We start from the raw sequence: 15,233 nt of genomic DNA, 5'->3' as shown, positions 1-15,233 counted from the left end.
GTCAGGTGGGAGGCGCTGATTGGCTGTTCTCACCTGGATTTCCTTCTTCTTGTCTCATCTGCACTGATGCAGCTCAGCAGCTTTCAGAAACACGAGGGAGGAGCAGGAGGAGGAAGAGGGCATCCTCACTCTACGCCTTTCGTGCGCAGCGCGGCGCCACGCTCGATGTGAAGCTTGCATTTCAGAGTGTGAGTCACAGCAGGAGATTTCAGCCGTTGTAGTGTAATTGTGATGGGAGAGGACCAGTGTGAGTACGATCCCAGCGTGCTGCTGCTTCTTCTCCAGTTTCAGGCCCACAGAGCTGGTTCTCATTAGAGGAGAGAGCACACGCGCTGACTCACTGCAGAAAGTTTGGCGAGCGCAGGGGGAAATCCTTTGTAGCGGCGTGCTGTATCTTTTTTACGTCCACATTCACATAAATCAGCTCGGCGAGCACACAGGCCCCTCCCTCCGTTCCTCTGTCGTCTCGGGCTCGTCTGAGCTCCTCAGCTCGGTTCACGGAGATGAGCAGACGTCAGTGCCGACGTAAACTGAAGAATATCGGCCCCACCGTTTTGTTTGCAGCCTTGAGGGTTACATCAGTCAAAGCTGGGGCTGTGCAGCTACGGCCGGCGAGGACAGATGCTCTGTCAAAGACTTTATTACCCCGCGGTCTCGCCCTCTGGCCTGCTGTGTGTTTTATGGGCCCTGTGATGACAGAGGGTGAGGTTCACGTGGAGGTTGGGCAAAGGAAGGAGGCAAATACAGCCGATGGTCAGGACGGTGGAGGGCTGGAAGACAGGAAGTAAAGCGAGGGTGGTTTGGAGTGCTGGTAGTGAGTGTGTTTGCAGAGTCGCCTGCAGCTGTTGGAGCCTCAGATGGGTCTCATGTGCAAACTGTAACCTCCACTCTTGTGGGTAAACTGGAACTAAATGAGGTTTGTGGAACTGGCTACCAGATGACGAGGCACGGAGGTTTGGTCCTGTTTAGTGTTGGAGTCGTTTAAAGTGCACAAGTCTGTTTCTGTGACGCTTTTCTGATCCTCTAATGTTCCTATATTTACTCATTCAACTGCACCTTCTTACCTGCAGCCTGGAGCTCACCTGTGTTGGCTGAGACCAGCTTAAGCTCATAGTTTTTTCAGCGGTCACGCTTACCCAGGTACAGGTGTAGCCTAAAATCGAACAAATCTAAAAACAAACACGCTGAGGCGTTCCCAAACCGGTCGAGAGACGTAATCTCTCCTCCCAGTAGAGCGTACCCAAAACACGTCATCCAGGAGGCATGCTGGGTGACACTGGACCACTTCATCTGCTTCCTTTTGATGTGGAGGAGCAGCAGCTCCATCAGTTAGATATGTATTAACAGGCAGCGTGTCGGTGGCTTAACAGGTTTGATTTTTATCCATCCAGGAGAATGGATCCCATCTTAGTCTTATTTTGAAAGTTCATTTGCCGCCACTCTTTCCTGACCGAGTCGCCGTCATTTGGTAAACTGAAAAGTTTAACCTGCCCAGTTTGCACTTCTACACTTTCCCAGGAGTCACACTGATTAATTAACTCCACCATCAGAGATGATCCCAGAGAGCTGCAGCAGGTGGAGAAACTGGTTCATCTGCTGGTGTTGCTGGAGCTTCAGCGTCTTCAGTTTAGAGATTAATGTCAGGCTGCAAACACGAGGGTATTCCTGTGGGTTTGTTGGGCATGTTGAGGCCTCAGCTTTAGAGTTTGGGATCCAGACGTGCTTCTACAGGCTCCTGGAGGTTGGGATGGATTTTGGGATCTCGCCCAGTGGTTTTAGGAAGGATCTCAGCAGAGCTCAGAACGCCTCACACACCGACTCCAGTGTCAAACAGGCGTGGGAACGTGTGGTCTCATTTACTGCTGTAATCTTTGGGGACTCGTGAGAGACGCGTTAATAATCAAATAGTCCAAATTAATCCGTCATCGGTTTTCCCTCCATACAACAAAGTGTCAGTAAAGTTTGTGTTCACTTGAAGTCGTCAGTACATTTCAGTGAAAGCGCTCCGGCTCTCTGTACTCGTGCAGCGTCATCGCTGAGCTTCGCGCACCGCGGCCTCATCCATCAGTTTAACGATCAGCTGATCCAAAATAAACGGAGGCTTGATTACTCGCTCAGAGACATCCGTCACCGTGCTGGCTGGAGAAGCTGACGGTGACAGAAACAGGAAGCGCTTTGTTTACAGTGTTGATGCTGCTAAACGGCACTCCTGAAAGAGACGCCGAAAGACGTCTTTCCTCACTGAACGTGGTGTAACCTGACAGGTTGGCGTGGATTTGCAGCTCAGGAGCCCGCCAACGAGTTAGATGGGAATGCATGTGCGCTAATAAGCAATGTCAGCTGTTTGCAGTTACGTAAGTAATACTTACTGCTGTGAGCATTTGTTGTATGTAAATCTACAGCCTGAGTGGACACAGTTTACTCTCTGTATCGCCTTTCATTGTGTCTCTATTGACAGAAATAAGCCACGAGTTTGTTTTTCTAACCCTAAAGATGGAGTCAGTAGTAAAACACGGAGGATTTACTGTTTGCTGTATTTGTGGAGTAAACATGTTAAACAGGTTTATTAAATTATTAAAAAACACGAGAGAATTGATGGATGAATAGACAAACTCACTCTTTGACCCTCGGCCTCAGCTATTTTTTATTTTCCATCCACAGACAATATGGCAGTATCCAATTAAATCCTCAGATTTCACAAACTAAATTAGATCTCAGGCTTCTTGGTCGGCCTGTTAGTGCAGTGACCTCACAGCAGCCATGTTATTGGTCACATGACGTCATTAAAATGCTCCAACAGCACAAACACGGTGCAGAGGTCCAGCTCAGGCGAAGCTAGCAGACAGCTAGCAGCTACAGCCGCCTGTGTCACCATCCACCTGTCAGTCAGAGAGGCCACGCCCCTAATGCGTGTTATTATGAAGGAGGAAAAGATCCACAGAGACCAGTTTCTGCTGTAAAGTTTGGACATGGGGGTCTACGGGGACTGACTCACTGCTGCCTCTGCTGGACGTTAGAGGAACTGCAGCTTTTAGAGCTTCATGTTTCTGCAAAGGAAAGCTGCAGATTTCTGTCAGAACCTGCAGCTTATACAGAACAAATAAAATGTTCACGTTGTCTTCCCAACAGTTTCACTAACATCTACACTGGATGGCCAGGAAGCGTTCGCGATGTCTTCTCCGGCGCTGATAATCGGCGTCTGTCTTGTGTCAGTGACGTAAAAGACGGATTTAATGCGACATGACCATCAAACAGCAGTCGCTTTCTAAAACATCGGATATGTATCGGATTCAGGACCACATACGAAAGTGACCCAGATCGGATTTGAAAATATCGGATTTGTGCCGTTCACACTGTCACACCATGATCGGATAGATGGGTAAAGATAAACAACTCCACACAGGGGTGGAGAGAAGCTGTAGCAGGCTGGTGAAAGGATGGAGCTGCAAGTCAGTGCAGGCTGCCGGTGAGCAGCTCTGACACGTTCCTGCACGGATGGAAACAGATCGATGTGCTCGTTCCTGTCAGCTGTACACACAAAGGTGCACTCCTCCTCCTCCTAACTCATCCAGGAGCAGAGTATAAATCAGCTGTGTGTGTGTGTGTGTGTGTGTGTGTGTGTGTGTGTGTGTGTGTGTGTGTGTGTGCGCGCAGGGTTTTTCCTGCATGGAGGAATGTTTGCACCCCCACCCAAAGAGGTTTTAGCCAGCTCCAAGTCCAAAGGAAAAGTTTCCAGCACCAAATAGTCCCAGGTGATATTTACCAAAAAAACCGAGCCCCTTATAATCCCGTGTGCCCTGTGTATGAATTCTGGTTGTGTTTACTGACCTCGAAACGTTTTTATGTGCACGGATGCTGCGTACGAGTTTGATGAGGGGTCGGATGGAGCCGAGCAGTGTGAGGTGCTGATCCCGGCTGCTGCTCCGGTCGGATCTTCTTTAAAAATTCACGAGTCCTCCTCACCGTCTCTGTCCTCGCTGCCCTGCAGCTGCTTCATCCCGGCGGTGTCTCATTACTGATGACTGACGTGGAATTTGGTTGGAGCCAGTTTAACTGTCGGGATGAGTCGATTCGCCGCTCAGCAGCACAAACACACTCAGTCACACCTCTGCTTTCCTAAGCTTTTGCACAGTGCTGGTCCGTCAGCTGTCTCCATGCTTGCCCTGAACCTTTCAGGGACCTTTCAGAGATTACTTGACAGACAGCTGAACTTTAACCTTGCAAACTGATGATTTATGGTTGTATGTGATAAGGAGACTCGTGTGTGAGATTTGTGCTCGTTTGTTTGGGGGGAGAGGGATGAGCTGCTTTAAATGTGCCCGAGGAGATCATTAGCTTTGTGTTTGTGCCTTTTAAATGTTTGAATGAATTTCTACATTTGTGCATTTTTACTCTGATTATTGTTCAGGGTCTTTTATTTTGGTGGTTTGGACACGAGCTGAACTCACGAATCTGCCGATTAATGAGTTTCTGGCCAGACTGATGGCACAGAGAGGATGAAGATTTTAAATGATTCATGGGTTCAATCATTTCTGTCAGCACTGCTGTTTGTTTCTGCACATCAGAGCTCTGGAACTTTAACCTGCATCCATGGAAACATTAACGCTTCCCACAGCCTGATGACGACACCCAGGAGTGAATGAACGTGATTGGATGAACCAGTAGAACATCATGTATACATCTTTGGCATGAATGCATGAACATTCAGTGACACTGTGAAACATTATGAAGGTACAACTTAATAAAGCTTCACCTGAGCTGGACCTCTGCACCGTGTTTGTGCTGTTGGAGCATTTTAATGACGTCATGTGACCAATAATATGGCTGCTGTGAGGTCACTGCACTAACACACCGTCCAAGGAGGCGGAGCTCCAGTTTTGGTGAAACTCTGACTTTAATTGGATGTTACTGAGTCTGTATGATGCTCCTGCTCAGACTGTGGATACCAAACAACACAGCATTAGCTGGGAGCTTGGCTGTGTGTGTGCGTGTGTGTGTGTGCGTGTGTGTGTGTGTGTGCACACTGCGTGTGTGTGTGCGGTGTGTGTGTGGTGTGTGTGTGTGTGTGTGTGTGCTGCGTGTGTGTGTGTGGTGTGTGTGTGGTGTGTGTGTGTGTGGTGGTGTGTGTGTGTGGTGTGTGTGTGTGGCGTGTGTGTGCGTGTGTGTGCGCGTGTGTCGCGCTGTGAATCGTGTGCTGCTGAGTTCACCGACTGTGGATCGTGTGTGCTGTGTGGTGTGTGTGCGTGTTTGTGTGTGTGAGTGTGTGTGGTGCGTGGCGCGTGCGTGTGTGTGCGGCTGGTGTGTGTGTGTGTGCGCGCGCACGTGTGTGTGTGGCCCGTGTGGTGTGCGCGCGCGTGTGTGTGTGGTGTGTGTGTGTCGTGTGTGTGTGTTTGTGTGTGCGCGCGCACGTGTGTGTGTGTGTGTGTGTGTGTGTGTGTGTGTGCAGGAGGTTTTCCTCTCGTTCACGTCTCGCGTTCAGCCCGTGCTCGGCGGCCTGCGTCCTCGCTCTCTCGTCTGTTTGATTTCCGTCTGCTTCTCTTTCTGCCGTTCGTCTTCCCGACCCTCCTCTTCCTCCTCTCGTTAGTCTTCCTCTCCCACACTTCGACCCAGATTCTGGTTTTTCCTGAGTGCACTGCTGGGTTTGCTGTTTGACTGGGAGGTGAGCTGGGGGATGAGATTTGGGACTGGAGGCGCTGGATGAGTGTCGGCGAGGGATTTAGCGATGCAGCTTATCGGGGGCAGAGATGGGAAACTGCAGCTTTCCTGCCTCGTTGCTCTTTGTTTATTTTGCAGTGTGGATGTTGGACTCGTGTTTAGCCGGCTGCTCATCTCTTTCATGGCTCATTTTAGGAGGATTGTTAGTGAAAGAGTCAAATCTGCTCAGTTTTCAGTCTTGTGTTTCTTGTGCTTGGACACAGTGTTTCACTGCTGCTGTGGACGATGGAGAGATCAATGAGCTCCTCTTTGTTCTCTTTGGCCTTTTTCTTCTTCCACAGAATCACACGGAGTTTAAAGTCACGCGTGTCATAGTTTGAAGTCCATGACGCTGGGAGGTGGAGGTTACTGCGCACATATCACGGTCCTGAGATCATGTTTGTGTTTGTAGTCAGTCGTGTCGTCCGCTCGGTGCAAACTTCATGTTCACGTTGCTGCGTTTGAGTCCCGTCCAAGACCGCGGGCTCCACTCCCCCTGTCCCGCCCTCTGACTCCCGCCGTGGCTGATTGGGCTGGTCCCTCAGTCTCTGCTCCAACCAGACTGCACCGTCAGTCACAGTCATTAACCGCGCACATCTGTAGTCCACTATGAGCCGTCTGCTGAACCGGATCAAGTCGGTGTTTCTGCTGTCGTCGGTGTACCTGGAGGGAGTCGTTTTGTTGTGTTGTGTAGCTGATGTCGCGTTTGAGGACAGCGCTTCGTGTTTGCACATCAGCAGTGAGACAAGCGTGGCAGAGTCCAGCCCGCTGTGGTCATCTGTGAAATGGCAGACACTCGGCGCTGAGGGAGGACGAGGAGCCCTCAGGTCGCAGCAGAGCTCCGCCTCGACGCGCCCTCCGGGTTAAACCGTGTCAGACTCGGGTTCTAGGTCCGCTGTCAGGACTGACATGGTTTCACTGAAGCCTTCAAACACTCAGGATGGAAGAGGATTCATTTATGTTTCGAGAGAAGTTGAACGTCATGTTTTAATTAAGTGGTAATTTAAGTATAACAAACACAGTGTGAGCTGAGTGAAACGAGTGAAGTCAGAGTTTTATAGATGAAAGGAAAGAGGAGCCAAATAATCTCATACCTCACTTATCTTGTTCCAATAATCAGCCAAAGCCAGAATTCCAGTTGATTAATCGCACAGCCTCCGGCTGAAGGGCGAATGAAGCAAAAGGACGAAGAGCGATGAAGAACTCTTCAAGTCTTAGTTCTGATCTGTGACTCACAACATCATCTCAGACATTTTATTTCTGCGTTATTGTGAGAAACAGCCGTGTGCTTTTCATCGTCGTTTTTTTAGCGCTCGGCTGTAAAAGGCTGGTGACAGAGGTCGTCTCCTGAAATGTTCTCAGTGACCTCGGCCTCAGCTGCTTCTGCTTTTCTCTCATCACTTTAACAGTTCGTCCTTTTTCTTTGTCTGTTACTGAAGGACGAGGTCAGAGGTCAAGTTTTCTGAAAATCGCGTGAACACAAAGAGGAACGTCACCCAAGTCGTTTGATCGATGCTGTGCTACCTGCAGCCCGTCCGTGTTTCTGATTGGTCGGATGCTGAAAACTCCGCCTCTTGCGTGTGAACACCCTCATGGTCTCACTGGGAAATCTTGAGTTTGTGCTACCCGCAGTGCACGGTTTCGGGAAAGCAACAAATGCGTGCAGGTCGACAGTGATGTCACCACGCGCACGTAGAATGCTGATTGGTTTAAAAGCTGACTTGGACAGGAAGAGGAGCACGAGCGGCGTCATTAACCTGCAGGAGGAGGGCACGGCAGTTTTCAGCGTCCTGTCCTCTCAGGAGTTCAACCAAAGCACAACAGCAAACATGTTTGTGACACTGCCCCCTGCTGACAGCGCATGACAGACCATGTGACCCTGTAGCCTGAGTCATGATGTCAGAGTGGGTGGAGCCAAATAAGGGAAGGATGTCGTGGACATGTTGAATCTGCCGGAGCGAGCTGCCGTCTTTAATGTGGCTGTTCAGACACCATGAGGTTTCCAGCCCAGCTGGTTATTTATACACTAACAACACTCGTGCACGTGATTAACTTCCTGGGCTGATGGCGTGCACTGCCTGAAAGCCGTCAGTTTACCTTTGGAGGTCCAACATGTTACCTGTGCAAACGGGGCAACAGAGGCAAAAGCAGAGGGTGTGTTAGTGGTTTTACCCTCCGCTGAGCCCCCAGCTGCTGAAGCTAAACCTGCTTCATTTCCTCTCCTGCTCTGCTGCCTCGCTGAGACTTGTTCCCACAGTCCCACAGCTCCTCGGAAACTTCCTCTGGAGCGGGGAGGGCGGCGGAGGCGGGGGCTGAGCGAGGGGGCAGGAAGGACCGGAGCTTTTCTTGGCCCGGCGTCTGAGACCAGCTTCACCACAGCCAGCTTTTCATAACCCAAGCTGGCACTGACAGCCGAGATAACGTTCAGCCGTTACAGCACGAATGTGTTTCATTTAGACCCTTCAAGAAAAATACTGACACACATCGAATCCGAGCGATTATTGGAACGCCAGCAGGAAACGATCAGAGTCCACCAGGTATCCAAGTAACGCCTCGCTCCACCTTTACTGCGCCGGGCTCACAGGAAAACTAGAGCCAGCAGAGACTTTGATTGGGAGCTTTGAAAGGCTGTGAGTGGACGACCATCACGGCGGTGGTCCGGGCCGCCCTGATGGTCGTCCCCGTCTGTGTTTGTTTGTTTTCTTTATTTCTTTATTTTTATGGTTTTTTTTATTTGTTTTATTGGTTTTCTTATTTATACAACATGTACAACAATACAAGTTAATCACAGTGGGGGGAAACATAAAACAAACAAACAAAACAAAAATAAAACAAACGATTTTTATGGTTTTTAATACTTCTTATGTTATTAAATTTGTATTTTTAGGTTTATATTATGTTTTTGTTTTGTCTCTTTCTTATAGCCTCTCTTTCTGTGTTTCTGTCTCCAGGGTGAGGACGATGCTCTCCTGATTCTCGGCGTCCTCGTCCACCCCGTCGCCTCCACCATGAACCACACTCCCAGCCCCCACCTGTCCGACGGCGGCAAGCAGGCCGGCGGCGGCCTGCTGTGCAGCTTGGGTCTGGGATCCGACCGGGGCGTCCGCTCCCCGGACAGCCTCACCCACACCCCCAGCCCCACGGGAGGAACGCCCAGCTCCAGCCCCCCGCTGCTGCTGTCGCCCGGCCTGGGGGGCCTCGGGCTCGGCTCCCTCGGGGCCATGGGCGAGGCAGCCGGAGCCGACTGGGAGAGCAGGGAGGAGCTGAGGCTCAGGGAGCTGGAGGAGGCTCGGGCCAGGGCCGCCCAGATGGAGAAGACCATGAGGTGGTGGTCGGACTGCACCGCCAACTGGAGGGAGAAGTGGAGCAAGGTGGGAGAAATGTAGCTCAGTGGCACAGAGCAGGGTGGAGACCGGGCTGGGTGGGGCTCTAGGTGGGGATGTGGTTCAGTATCTGAAAGAAAGGCTCAGCTATGGAGCTACAGATGAGCAGAAATAACATTTCCATGATATCGATCCACTGTGAGCCTGTACGGAGAAATAATATTATTAATAATAATGTGATACAGACGCTGAGGTGCTTTAGATGATGTCCTATAAAGAGCTTTGACAACCCGCCTGCTCAGTCAGTCGTCGTCTTTGTTTCCAGGTTCGTGCGGAGCGTAACCGAGCGCGCGACGAGGTCCGTCAGCTCAGGCAGCGGCTGGACACCCTCACCAAGGAGCTGACCGGCATCCGGCGCGAGCGGCAGGAGCTCGCCTCGGAGAACGAGACGCTACGGCAGGAGACGCTGCGCCTCCGCGGCGACCACGCAGCCCCGCCTCTGTCCGCCACGTCCCCTTCCTCCTCACCCGCGCACCCCCACGGCGCTTCCTCGTCATCCTCGCCATCCATCCCCCCTTCCTCCCCGGCGTCATCCTCCTCTTCCTCTCAGGTCCACGGCGACGTGAAGCTGGACAGGGCGGCAGAGGGACCGCCGGGATCTCCAGAACCAGAACCGGTGAGGGACGTGGACTTGGACAGGCAGAAGACGGGTCAGAAGGTGAGCGTGCTCTCAGCTGGCGTTCTTCTTCCTGGTTTTGGTTTCAGATTGAATTTCTTCCACACGAGGTCCTGACCTTTAACCTCTGCAAACTTTGGTTTTACCTTTGTGCATTTAAATGAAACATCTGCAGGATGCAGCTCTGACAAACTCGGGGCTCATGCGACCTGAAACAAATGATGCAATCATTAGACTGATCGGGGGGGGGGAGCATTTTAAGGTTGGTGCTTGGTGCACATGAAGGATCTGATGATGGTTCATCCATGGACATCAGTGAGTCCCGACCCAGCAGGTAGCAACGTAAAAAATAAGTAAACAAATAAAAGTACGTACAAAAGAAATGAAGTCTGAGTGGGTCTGAACAGGATTCAGCTGAGTTTAGTAAAACGGTGACTGAAAGTTAAACCTGAGACCAACGTTCAGCTGTTGGAGAGATGAATGAGTGAAGGTGGTTTAACGCCCGCCTCCTTCACATCGGTGCACTCGCATCCTCGGCTGCTACACGTGATCCGTGAATGTAGGCCACTCGGGCTGCTGTCTCCACCATGATAAAATACACCCGTTATAGCACCAGAGGTGTGTGTGTGTGTGTGTGTGTGTGTGTGTGTGTCCTATTTAGGAGGTACAGCTACCCTCTGCCTGTGCACGTGAACACGAATCACGCCGTGTCTCCAGAGGACGCTGTCTGCCGTCTCTGCCGTCGCTCCCATGAGGACAAACATGATTCAGCCTTTCATTGACTCTGTGGAGCTGCTTTGTTTCTGGAGGCCGATGTAACGCTCAGGCTTTATTCTGCCCAATAAAAACAGAAGAATGAAAACGCGACCGCAACAAAAACTGTAATGGGCTAAAAACGAGTCAGCCACACGTGCAACAGCATCAACAGCTGCTGCGCTGCAGGACTGCAGCTAACGCTGTTTATTGCACCATGAAAACACCATGACTGTGTTCTGTAGTTCACGTTATTGTAAAATTACTTCTGTGGCACTGAAAGCGCTCTCTCCAGGCTCCCGGGGATCGTTCGATGGTCAGGGTGTATTCCCGTCTTTCCCAAAACATTCCCTTTGGGAATTTCTCAGCATGATTTCCTGTTTCAGTTGATTCCTCGGCCTGGAATCGACTGGAGTGGTCTCGCGAGAGTTTTGCATCCATTGGCTGTGAGTTCTTACACTGAAATCCAGGAGCAGAGGAAACAGAAGCTGTCTGTCTGTGCTGGTGCCCCCCGAATGTAGTGTTTACGTGGAATACAGACTGGAGGGTGACTCAGGAACCTCGACACACCGTCTGTCCCGGGGGATCCTGAGCTGCTTCCAGGGAAGGTTAGAGTAAACATATCCTCAGTGAGTTCTACCCTGAGGACTCCTCTCAGCTGGGAATACCTGCAAAACCTCCAGAAATCCTGATCAGATGCCAGAACAACCTCACCTGGCTCCTTTTGGCACTTGCTCGTCACATCAGGCACCAAACAGAGGGATCGGTTAAGTCTCCATCACTCTGACCTCAGCGGACCCTCGGGTCCTCAGGGATGCTGAAAGTGCAACACTGGCTTTAAAGATGGTACCTGGAAGTGCTGCTTCATGCTGACGTGAACCAGTCTCCTCGGGAATATAAGGCGTCGTTCTTTGGAGGCTGGTGAGGACACTTCCTGCTGGGCAGAGGCTGCAGGGTAGACCGGGATCAGTCAGAGACTCCTGGGTGTACGTCTCCTCCTGGCCTGGGATCACCTCGAGATCCCCGACAGGCTGGATGTGTGGACCAGCCTGTGAGCCTCTCTCGGGTCAAAAATGGGTGGATGTCCGTTATCATTGAGAGAGAGCGCCATCACACTGTATGATTTAGAGACGGCTTCGTCCAGTGCCACAAGTCTCTTTGGCTTTCGGTTGAGTTCTGAAAGTGCTGCTCGGTTTTATCCGTGACCTGCACCTGTAGTATCAGAGGTGATGAATCATGTGACTAAAATAGGCCCGACACATCCTCTCAGCAGCTGGGGGACGTTCCCCTGCGGTCACGTTTAAATCATTCTGCTTCTCGTTTTATTCTCGACAGCAACTCTCTGCCGTGGGCAAGGGCCCACTTCCACTGGAGACAGCGGCGACCTTCAGTCTGCACTAACATCTGATTGGCTGCTTCAGTAGAAAGTTCTGGTGTCGGGTCTTTAGTTTTTATGTGTGAGAGTCATCAAACCCAGGGACAGGAAGGGAATTTTACTCATGAGCTTCAGCGCAGGCGGAGGTCGATGCGGTGCTTCACCTGCACCCTGCCGTCCAGCTTTCTACTGTGAAATCTGGCGGTGCGTGGAAAGCGGCAGACCTGAACGAACTGCAGCGTTACAGAACCCGAAACGATGAGCGGGACAGATCTGGCCTGCAGCGTGAAACACGCCGGGGATGTTTCTGGCCGCTTTGGCCTCCGAGCGATCATCAGAGCGTCGTTAAAGCGCCGCAGCCTTCCCGAGCGTTGTTGCATCCATCCGTGCAGGTTTGAGTTCATTAAACTTGAATCTGAGCTGACGTGAAAAAACCGAAGGCTGCAATCAAACGCAGGATTTCTGCAGTTTGTCTGCTGTTTGCAGCGGCGGTGGGTCCCTGTGTTTCTCCGCACACATGTTTGGGCTGCAGGGCTGCATGTAAACCGTGATTATGTGTCTGTCAACAGGCAGCAGAGGTGGTCTTGGAACGGTGGCTCGCTGCTGCTCTCACACAGCTCAGCCTCATTTCCTGTCTCCTTCCATTGTTCTCCTCTTTGAGTGCTTCCACATGTCAGGCTTTGTCTCACCCACAGCGGCGCAGAGGGGCCCTCTGTTGGCCGTCGCCTGTAATGGCAGCGTGGCAGCTCTGTTTTCCACGTGTTGGGACAGAGCGTGCTCCGTGACCTTGTGTCGCTTTTCCTCACGCGTGAGTCTGGACGACGCAGTCCTGTTGGTGTTACTGCGTCGTCCACACTGGAGGGTTTGCTGTCATCCTACAATGATCCAAACTGGAGCAGTGAAAACAGTGACATTTGACTGAGTCGTGATCTTTATGCTTTCAGTCAGAAGAGCAGTGGTAGGGCTGGGCGATACAACCCAAAATTCATATCTGGATATTCTTTAGCTGGATGGTGATATACGATATAGATCTCAATATTTTTTTAAAGCCATAAAGTAAGAACAAAAAGAGAGTTCTTAGTCACACTGTCCCAGATCTCACACGGGCACCTTTATTAACATACAGCGCAGATGTACTCAGAAATAAATTATCAGCATTTATTAAATAATAATGCTCCATAAATAAAATAAAACAATGTTGTTTTTGTGCATAACGAAAAGCTCATAGTTGTGAAGTCAAAATGTAAACTAACAGATGCTGAGCATAAACAAGCATCTGTGGCCCTTATACACACAGTACGGTGATATTACGCTGAAGCACAGTACGTATCAGTCCGCCAGGCTCCTCGGTAGCTGTAATGCTCCAACAATCCATCAAGCGCTGCAGCTTCGTAGCTCAGCAAAGTCGAACTAAAACATTTGTTGCTGAGCCTGTGCAGCACATAAACGCGGTTCGAGGTCAGTAAACACAACCAGAATTCATACATACGGCACACTGTCGATTTTTGAGAAAATCAAAGGATTTTAGGCGTCAACGCGTTAGCCCGGTTAGCATGTTAGCCCGGTTAGCATGTTAGCCCGGTTAGCTCGTTAGCCCGGTTAGCGTGTTAGCCCGGTTAGCTCGTTAACGCGTTAACGCCGTCCAGCCCCACGCAAGGGGCGATCCGCGGTAACTTGTTAACGGAGATTTGCCCCATTAATGCAGTTATGGTGTTAACGTGACTTTAACGAGATTACCGCTACCAGCACTAAAACAGTAATCTCCAAATGTTGTCTTGTTGTCGAGCAGCTCCTCTTTGATAGCTGCCGTGTCCACTTCATTGTGGCCACTTGTCACTACCCGATCCATACCGGAAACCCGATCGGTACCCCGCATGCGCGAAAGGTCTCTACTTCCGGTCGTAGCGTTTTACGATAGTTATGGGTCAGAGTATCTGTTAAGATGTTAAGAATAACAAGTATATCTTAAAATGTTTGCAATAATGAAGCATTTCAGTACAATGTAGACAAAAACGAAAAATAAAAAGAAAGTTACGGATCAGGACTCTCCGATCCTTACTGCGCATGTGTAAAGTCTGACCGTACAAATCGGGTCTACCCGATCCGTACCGCGCATGTGCAGATGTTTTCTTCTTCTTCTGTTCGTTTAATGGCAGTTTACTCCCCAGTGTACGAGGATACCGCCACCTGCTGACCGAGCGAATAAACCCTATTATAAACTGAATTATCGTCATTACAAACGTGTGTTAAATCTGATTTAGCGATAGTCGAGTGTGTTTATGCTTGTCTGTGAGGAGAGGATTGTTGGAATAGTGATGATGATGTGCGCTATCACTGTCAATTGTCAGTAAACACTTCATCTGGCTGATGAATCTACACGTGAGATATTACAAAGTCTGCATTATTAACTCTGTAATTAGGCGCCATTCTTCTTATTTTACGGCGCTGTTGCTCAATCGGGGGACGCTCTCTGTTGAGGAGAAAAGCATGAATTTCTTTGTATACGGATTATCCATTGTTTAAATGTCCCGGGCAGTCGAAAAGGAGGCAGAGCTGTTGAGAAATGCTAGGAGCTAACTGGGCGCTAACCGTATCATTCAAATATATTGAATGTCGCAATGTTGGCAAAGACAGGAAGTGACGTAAGATTTGCGCATGCGGGGTACCGATCGGGTTTCCGGTACCGATCGGGTAGTGACGCCACTACGTGACTGTAGCCCCGGGTTACCCGCTGAGGGAGGCGGGGCAGGAAGGTAACACCTGCTAAAAGTTTTCACTTCCTGTTTCTCAACTTGCTACAACAAACCTGCTCAGTCAGAGGGAAGCGTTCCCACAGGCGCGAGTGAAGCTCTGACGGTTGATTCTGCAGTTTGACCCTCTGTTTGCTACAGAAGCTGCACATGTCAGCGACAGGTGTTCTTACTGCAGTACACGTGTTGCTGTCTCAGCAGCTCGTGCATAAGCTAAATAAGGTGAAGGCTGTTTTCTTTTTTCAATTTCTTCTATAGGTTATTATGGTCGCATGAATATTTGTGACGCTGATAATCGTGTTGTGAAAACCTGATGTTGTGACGATATTGTGACGCCTCAGACTGAACTTCCTTTGGACGCTTGATCAATAAAACAAAGCATGAAAGTTTTTATCTGCTGAAGTAAAATCATAACCTGTGATTGGACGTGACAGCAGGACATTGATAAATCAGGTTCCCTGCTCTCTTCAGAGCCGGCACCTCCCGGTTTAAACTGTCTATCACTGTGATCGATATATCGATTGATCAATCGATTGCGCTTACATTTACTTCAGTAAATCTCAGCTGCTTTAGTTGATCTCCGAACACCTGCGATGGTCTCAGCTTTGATGCCAGGATGTCCTTACTTTTGAGGGAGCACTTGAAGGCAGCGTGCTGGATGT

General features: G+C 50.2%; 1 protein-coding gene across 3 annotated transcripts in view; it reads left to right on the top strand.

Annotated features, from left to right (window-relative positions):
* ccdc102a (coiled-coil domain containing 102A) overlaps positions 1 to 15,233 on the top strand; it is a 60,889-nt gene that overhangs the window by 19,782 nt on the left and 25,874 nt on the right. For 2 of the 3 annotated variants that reach the window (XM_042221545.1, XM_042221547.1), the window contains 2 exons: positions 8,646 to 9,065; positions 9,343 to 9,735. In XM_042221545.1, the coding sequence (XP_042077479.1) occupies positions 8,646 to 9,065; positions 9,343 to 9,735 (813 nt within the window). Of the gene's footprint in view, positions 1 to 5,463; positions 8,232 to 8,645; positions 9,066 to 9,342; positions 9,736 to 15,233 lie in introns of those variants that run through there. The other variant, XM_042221546.1, reaches the window with a different exon arrangement.

The sequence above is a fragment of the Haplochromis burtoni genome, unplaced genomic scaffold (assembly GCF_018398535.1).
Source record: "Haplochromis burtoni strain Fernald_Lab_line unplaced genomic scaffold, NCSU_Asbu1 Contig_69, whole genome shotgun sequence".
Lineage (NCBI taxonomy): Eukaryota > Metazoa > Chordata > Actinopteri > Cichliformes > Cichlidae > Haplochromis > Haplochromis burtoni.
This window is presented reverse-complemented; position numbering and strand designations above follow the sequence as displayed.